At 40.9% G+C, this 8765-nt stretch overlaps 1 protein-coding gene across 1 annotated transcript in view; it reads right to left on the reverse strand.

The window, feature by feature from the left end:
- PIK3CB (phosphatidylinositol-4,5-bisphosphate 3-kinase, catalytic subunit beta) overlaps positions 1-8765 on the reverse strand; it is a 155416-nt gene that overhangs the window by 113550 nt on the left and 33101 nt on the right. Inside the window, exon 2 of the mRNA XM_011998525.1 lies at positions 2689-2875. Coding sequence (XP_011853915.1) covers positions 2689-2859 — 171 coding nt within the window. The 5' untranslated portion in view covers positions 2860-2875. The remainder of the gene's footprint in view (positions 1-2688; positions 2876-8765) is intronic.

Consider the following 8765-nt stretch of genomic DNA (forward strand, 5'->3'; position numbering starts at 1 on the left):
TTTTGATCACTCCTGATCAAAAAAACTTTAAATGTAAAGTATGTATCACACTTCTATACAATATTTATTTTTGTCCAGTATTCTTTTCTTTTATCAGGGATAAACTTACTAACACTGTCCTGTCAGAATGATAATAATCAATTTCTCAACATCTCTTTCCATGTCTCCTGGATGAGATAATATAAAAGTTCACCACACAAAAACAAAGAGGGACTGCATATTTTGTCAACAGCCAGTACAAAAGCTAAGAGCTGAAAATAACAGACCCAAAGTAAAAATTGTGGCCAATCCTCAGGTCAGATTCAGTTACATAAAACATACAGGAGAAACTACAAGCAACCATAATAATAATAGGTAACTTTTCATTCTTAAGGCTCAAAATAGTAAAAGAAAATTAAGAAAAAAAGGTAAACTGAACTTCACCAAAATTTAAAACTTCTGTACAGCAAAAGACATTATCAAAAGAATGAAAAGGCAACCAACAAAATGGGAGGTAATATTTGCAAATCATATCTATCTGACAAGACATTAATATCCAGAATATATAAAGAACTCCTACAACTCGATAACAAAAAACAAAGTTTAAAAATCAGTACAGGTCTAGAAAAGACAATTCTCCAAAAAAGATACAAATGACCAGTAAGCACATAAAAAGATGCTCAACATCATTAGTCATGAAGGAAATGCACATAAAAACCACAATGAGGCTGGGTGCAGTGGTTCACGTCGGTAATCCCAGCACTTTGGGAAGCCATGGTGGGCAGATCACGAGGTCAAGAGATCGAGACCATCCTGGCCAACATGGTGAAACCCCGTCTCTATTAAAAATACAAAAATTAGCTGGGCATGCTGGCATGCACCCCGCTACTCAGGAGGCTGAAGGAGGAGAATCACTGGAACCCGGGAGGCGGAGGGTGCAGTGAGCCGAGATCGTGACACTGCACTCCAGCCTGGTGACAGAGTGAGACTCCGTCTCAAAAAAACAAAAAAACCACAATGAGATACCACTTCACATCCATTAGGATGGATATTATTAAACACACACACACACACACACACACACACACAAAATACGGCATGTGCTTGTTGTCTCAGCTACTTGGGAGGCTGAGGTGGGAGAATTGCTTGAATTCAGCCAAGAGTCTGAGTTCAGCCTGGGCAACATAACAAGATCATATCTCTTAGACAAACAGAAAAAGGAAAGAAATAATGAAAGGAAGGAAGGAAGGGAGGGAGGGAGGAAGGGACGGAGGGAGGGAGGGAGGAGAAAATAGCATGTGTTGGCCAGTGTGTAGACGAACTGGAACGCTGTACACTGCTGGTCCCAACATTATATGGTGCAGCCACTGTGGAAAACAGTGTGGCGATTCCTCAAAAGTTGAAACATAGAATTACCACTGTGAATCAACAATCACACTTCTAGGTATATACCCAAAAGAACTGAAAGCAGGAATTCAAACACACATTTATACTCCAAAGTTCACAGCAGCATAATATTCACAATAGCCAAAAGCTGGAAGCCAACCCAAATGTTCAACAACAGATAAATATACAAAATGTGGCATATACATACAGTGAAATATTATTCAGCCATAAAAGGGAACGAAACTAGGATATATGCTACAACATGGATGAACTTTAAAAACATTATGCTATGTAAGCCAACCACAAAAGGATAACTATTTATTGTATGTTTCCACTTATATAAAGTACTTAGAATCAGCAAACTGGTAGAGATGGAAAACAGAATAAAAATAAACAGGAATTGAGGGAAGGGGCAGTTATGGGTATGAAGTTTCTGTTTGGGATGATGGGAAAGTGCTGGAAATGGATACTGGTGATGGTTGCACAGCATTGTGAATGCACACCTAAAAATGTCTAAATAGTAAATTTTAGGCTCTGTATATTTTACAATAAAAAAGGAGATAAATGGTTAATCTAATGTGAAATACAGCCATAGGACTCCATACTTGTCACTGGTGACTATAAAAATAGGTGCACCATGAGCCTATGAGATGCTTAAGTCAATTCTGTATTTTCTTTTTACTTTAAGGATCATGCCATTTTAGAATTACAGTCTCTCTGAAGAAGAAGCTCGGAAAGGAGTTACAAGGCTTGTCCAAAGTCAAGAGTTTTCAAGGGTATATCATAAATATGTTTTCTTAAAAACACCATAACTCCTGATTTTCACATTGGGTTCAGCTTTTTGAAAAACATTAGAGAGAAAGTTTAGAAAAACAAGTTCATGTATATGCTGGTTTTTACAAATTAATGGTGCACATGAATTTACTTTAAAAACTAATGCAACAGAAAAGGCAAGCCAGCTGAGGGAAAAATATCTGGTGAACAGCAGAAAAGTCTGACTTCCCCCAAGAGTCAAGGAAAAGGGGAAGAGAAGAAAAATAAGACAAGAGAAAATGAACCAAAAATCACATTTTTAAAAAGTGTGACAAGCTCAAAGACAGTAATTTCAAAGACTTGAACTTAAAAGATAATCTTCTTGATAGTTTAAATAACCCAAACAAACATTTAAAACTAGCTAACGTAAGCTAATTTTTCTTAATTACTATCACTTCATTACTATCATTATCACATAAAATTTACATTAACATTTTCTATTATAGAATGATATTTCCCCCTAAGTGACATAGTATGCTAAACACACAGAAAATATACCTATTAACATACCTGCTTAATATAAGAAATGGTAGCTTCCCGAGGTACCTCCAACTGGATATAAATCCCAGTGGGCAAAAGGAAATCCACAGGTATGGAGCCATCAGATGCTATCTGTGAATCCACCGCCCAGATGTCAAGGATGTCTGCCATAGCAGGAGGCATTATGAAACTGAAGCACATTCATAACCACGGGGCCCTAGAAATCAGTAATTAAAAGAGAGCAAAACAACCATCAGCCAAATTTTATACGAAGATATGATAGAGATCACTAATCTACAATTAGTCCTCAGATTTCAATATAGCCAATAATGTATCAGGAGGCCAATTAAGTAATGTGACATTTTAAAAACCAAGAGTAAGTCAGCAGAAATAAATTATTTAAATACACTTTTATCACTTCACAAATTATATATATGTACATCATCCAATCCATACCAGCAACTAAAGGAAAAAAATTATTCATATATATATGCACACACACACACACACATATATATGTATACACACACATACCACATTGATTCAAATTCAACATAAATACATGACATCTGAATAAACTGTAGGCTTAAGGATTACAGGTCCTAAGAATTTTAGTTAACCACCACTCAACAGGTAATTTTCTCCAAACTTTGTTGAGAAAGTATTAGCTTCTTAGGCTGAGTTTTTCTCTGCAAATTCCAATGAAAATTACAATCAAGAGGGCCCTCTCTCAACAAGGACAATTTTCTTTCTTTCTTTTTTTTTTTTTTTCTTGAGACGCAGTCTTGCTCTGTCGCCCAGGCTGGAGTACAGTGGCGAGATCTCGGCTCACCGCAAGCTCTGCCACCTGGGTTCACGCCATTCTCCTGCCTCAGCCTCCCACTTAGCTAGGACTACAGGCGCCCATCACCACGCCCGGCTAATTCTTTTGTATTTTTAGTAGAGATGGGGTTTCACCATGTTAGCCAGAATGGTCTCTATCTCCTGACCCCGTGATCTGCCTGCCTCGGTCTCCCAAAGTGCTGGGATTACAGGTGTGAGCCACCGTGCCCGGCCAACAAAGACAATTTTCTATCAACCTCATGGCCCATCCCATAAGCATTAAAAACACCAAATCCCTCAAAACAGATGGCAAGGCCCCTTGTGCTATTTCTCTGGCCTATTTTTCTTGTTCTCCCATCACTCTACAGCCCAAGACTGGTGTCACAGTGCCTTCTGCGTTCCTGCTGCTAGACCTATGTTCTCATGGGGAATAAACTCCTCATATCAAAACAAATGCACTATCCCAACAAATGCACCCTTTAATAGTGCCATTTAAGTCTTACCTATTCCTTAAGGGCTTCCTTCAGGTAGATACAACAATAATAATTGGAAGAACATGAGCGCCAAAGTTAAATGAATCAAGGTTCATTTAACAACTATGCAATTAATGAAAGTGTCATATCAGAAGAGACAGGAGGCTAGGCACAGTGGCCCATGCCTGTAACACCATTACTTGGGGAGGCTTAGATGGGTGGATCGCTTGAGTCCAGGAGTTTGAGACCAGCCTGGGCAACAAACAAGACCCCGTCTCTACAAAAAATACAAAAAAGTGGCCAGGCATGGTGGTGCGTGCCTGTAGTCCCAGCTACTTGGGAGACTGAGGGAGGAGGACTGCTTGAGCCTAAGAATCCAAGGCTGCAGTGAGCTAAAATAGTGCCACTGCACTCCAGCCTGGACAACAAAGTGAGACCCCATCTCAAAAAAATAAAAATTAAAAAAAAATTTTAGAAGTTCTTTTGCTAATAAATGGAAAATGAATAATAAATTAGAAAATCACAATTTTGCAACCGCTAATGAACTAACAGATCTAGGCAATGATCATTAATGGATGCTAAAGACATAAATAATAATAAGGTTAAAGGAGAAGAAACTTTACAACCTGTCTGTGTCTGTCTTGTTGACACTACAGGAATCCCCGATCTAAGCATCACTAAAAGTGGGACTATCAGACATTATGTGTCTCCTCACGAAATGCAATAGTCAGTACTTACCATTCACACAAAACAAAACTGAACTTGAATCTAATCAAGTCTTTAGATCTAATCAAGTCTTTAGATCTATGTGCCAGTTTACAGGAAACAGAGAAAGAAGTTAAATACTTCAAGGAAGCAATCAGTCAAGTAGAGAATGTGGCATCTTCAATAAAACAAATGATATGATTTCTCTAGCTAATCAATAACAAGAAGAGGAGGAAGAAGATGGTGGAAGGACTGTTAAAGAATTTAAAAAACACTTAGGAGACACAGCCAAATCCAATGTTAGCTGGAACAAATCAACTATAAAAAACTATCTTGTGGTCAGGCACTGTGGCTCACGCCTGTAATCTCAGCACTTAAAGAGGCAAAGGCGGGTGGATCACAAGGTCAGGAGTTCAAGACCAGCCTGGCCAATATGGCAAAACCCCATCTCTACTAAAAATACAAAAATTAGCCAGGCATGGTGGCAGGCACCTGTAATCCCAGCTACTCAGAAGGCTGAGGCAGGAGAATTGCTTGAACCTGGGAGGCAGAGCTTGTAGTGAGCCTAGACAGCACCACTGCACTCCAGCCTGGGTAACAGAGCGAGATTCCGTCTCAAAAAAATAAAAATACAAAAATTAGTCAGGGGTGGTGGTGCGCACCTGTAGTCCCAGCTACTCGGGGGGCTGAGACAGAAGAATCGCTTGAACCAGGAAGGCGGAGGTTGCAGTGAGCTGAGATCACGCCACTGCACTCCAGCCTGGGCGACAGAGCGAAACTTCATCTCAAAAAAAAACCAAACAACTATCTTTGGGCCGGGCACGGTGGCTTACGCCTGTAATCCCAGTACTTTGGGAGGCCAAGGCGGATGGATCACCTGAGGTCAGGAGTTCAAGACCAGCCTGACTGACGTGGTGAAACCCCGTCTCTACTAAAAATACAAAAAAATTAGCTAGGCAGGGTGGTGCATGCCTGTAATCCCAGCTACTCAGGAGGCTGAGGTAGGAGAATCGCCTGTACCCAAGAGGCGGAGGTTGCATTGAGCAGAGATTGCACCACTGCACTGCAGCCTGGGCAACAAGAGCAAAAATCCATCTCAAAAAAAACCCAAAAAACAAAAAAACAAAACTATCTTTGAAATAATATGGAAAATTTAAATATGGATTCATTGTAAGCTCCTTGAGGAGATATAATGTCTAGTGGTCTTACTTTTAGCCATGCTAAGATTGATCAGAGAATTCATGTATTGTCAGCATGCTTTTTAAAGTACTGTTTCTTACCACAGTAATGGAAAGGTCTCTATACTCAGGAACTCTTAACCAACAAACTTTCATAAACACGAACAAAACTATGCAGTCACTACACATGTTATTAAGGCACTAGTCCTAAAATTAAGTAAATCACTTCAGAGCAGCCTTTGAATATTCTGTGCAGGAGTTTCTCAATCTTGCAAGTAATAAGCATTCAATAAGTATCTGCTGAATGAAAACATGCTGTATTAACTTATAAAGACCACACTTTGCAGGGCCAGGTGGGGTAGATCAGCCTATAATCTCAGCACTTTGGGAAGCTGAAGCAAGTAGACTGCTTGAGCCCACGAGTTTGAGACCAGCCTGGGCCATATGGTGAAACCTTGTCTCTACTAAAAATACAAAAAAAATTAGCCAGGCATGGTGGTGGGTGCCTGTAATCCCAGCTACCAGCGAGGCTGAGGCAGGAGAATAACTTGACCCCAGAAGGTGGAGGTTGCAGTGAGCTGAGATTGCAACACTGCACTCCAGCCTGGGCAACAGAGCGAGACTCTGCCTCAAAAAAAAAAAGAAAAAGAAAAAGAAAAAGAAAAACCATACTTTGTTTATATATTCAAAGACTGCCATGCAAAGCTAGAGGTGGAAGCAGCTACTGAACAAGTCACTCAAGTACTATGTCTAACCAAGAGCTGCCAACAAAAGCTAGGAGGAGAAACGAAAGTTAATATGTATGTATGTATGTGTGTACGTATGTATGTATGTATGTATTTAGAGATGGAGTCTCACTCTGTTGCCCAGGCTGGAGTGTAGTGGCGTGATCTCATCTCACTGCAACTTCCGCCTCCCAGGTTCAAGCGATTCTCTGCTTCAGCCTCCTGAGTAGCTGGGATTACAGGCGCACACCACCACACCCGGCTAATTCTTTAATTTTAATAGAGATGGGGTTTCACCACGTTGGTCAGACTAGTCTCGAACTCCTGACCTCATGATCTGCCTGCCTTGGCCTCCCAAAGGGCTGGGATTACAGGCATGAGCCACCGCGCCCAGCCTAAAAGTTAGCATTTAAAATTGAGGAGGGTTTATGAAACATCAGCCATCTGTCACAGAATTAGAATCATAATAAACCCGTACACGCCGCTCGTTTCTTCAACAGAGATTTTTGTCAAGACTCTCAGAACTGAAACCAAATCACCCAATTAATACAATACTAATAAAAGAGCATGAAACTAGAAAAATAAAACTCTGGGATCTCACCCTTACCAGACGGCTGGAAATGGTAAGGCATCTGAGGCATAGTGCCCAGAGCAGCAATCTTTTCAAAGAGACTGACTGTATCTTACCAGCACTCCCATCCTACAGCATCAACTTCCAAGGCATAAAATTCTAAACTTCTAAGTATTAGAGAAAATGTATTAAGGTAGACAAAAAAATGTCTTGATGAAATTATTATATCTAAAATGAATTACGAGGCTAGGAGTAGTGACTCATGTCTGTAATCCCAGCACTTTGGGAGGCCAAGGCAGGAAGATTGCTTGAGCCCAGGAGCTCAAGACCAGCCTGGGCCACATAGTGAGACTTCATCTATCAAAAAAAAAAAAAAAATTCGCCAGGAGTTGTGGCATGCAGCTGTGGTCCTAGCTACTAGGGAGGCTAAGGCAGGAGGATCACTTGAGCCCAGGAGGTTGAGGCTGCAGTGTGCTGTTAATTGCACTACTGCACTACAGCCTGGGCAAGAGAGTAAGACTATGTCTCAAAAAATAAAATAAAAAATAAAATGAATTATGAGACAGGGCATGGCAGCTCATGCCTATAATCCTAGCACTTTGGGAGGCCAAGGTTGAAGAACTACTTGAGGTCAGGAGTTCGAGAACAGCACAGGCAACAAAGCAAGACTCTAATTTAAAACAAATTAAATTATGAGAATGAATTCATGATTGGGCCCCTACTTTCCTTCTTCTCTAAATCTGTCATTCAACACACAGGATCCTTAGTCCAGTCATGCTGAACCACTGGTACTTGCCAGCATATCCCACATTCTCTCCTGCCTCCTACTTTAAACAGATTATTCCCTCTCCCTAAGATGTCCTCAGCTCCATATTGCCTGACCAAGTCTTATTCTTCTAGATTCCTGGAAACCTTCCCTGACACTCCTCTGTGTGTCTCAAGCACCCAGGACATATCTATGACAGCACTGGAGCACACTGTATTAAAGCTCACTGTGTACTCATCTCTCCTTAGTCTCATATTATTTCTAACTCTTTAGCTCCTGGTACATACTAGGCTCTCAATAAATAATCACATATAGTTAAATGAAGAAATGAATAACAAATCCTATAGAATTTGTGAGAAGGAGGCCGGGCGCAGTGGCTCACGCCTATAATCCCACTAGCACTTTGGGAGGCGAATCACTTGAGGTCAGGAGTTTGAGACCAGCATGGCCAACGTGGCAAAAACCTGTCTCTACTAAAAATACAAAAATTCGCCAGGCATGGTGGTGGGCACTTGTGGTCCCAGCTACTCAGGAGGCTGAGGCAGGAGAATTGCTTGAAACTGAGAGATGGAAGTTGCAGTGAGCTAAGATGATGTCACTGCACTCCGGCCTGGATGACAGAGCAAGACTTCATCTCCAAAAAAGAAAAGAATTTGATAGTAGGACAATTATATTGGATATTACAAATGTGATTTAAATCATGCTTGACAGGAAAACTTGAACCTTGCAACCTTCAATGTAGTCTTTCAGCACTTACTCTAAGAAATACAATAAACAGCCGGGCGCGGTGGCTCAAGCCTGTAATCCCAGCACTTTGGGAGGCCGAGACGGGCGGATCACGAGGTCAGGAGATCGAGACCATCCTGG

This window comes from Mandrillus leucophaeus, unplaced genomic scaffold, assembly GCF_000951045.1.
Source record: "Mandrillus leucophaeus isolate KB7577 unplaced genomic scaffold, Mleu.le_1.0 Scaffold573, whole genome shotgun sequence".
NCBI lineage: Eukaryota > Metazoa > Chordata > Mammalia > Primates > Cercopithecidae > Mandrillus > Mandrillus leucophaeus.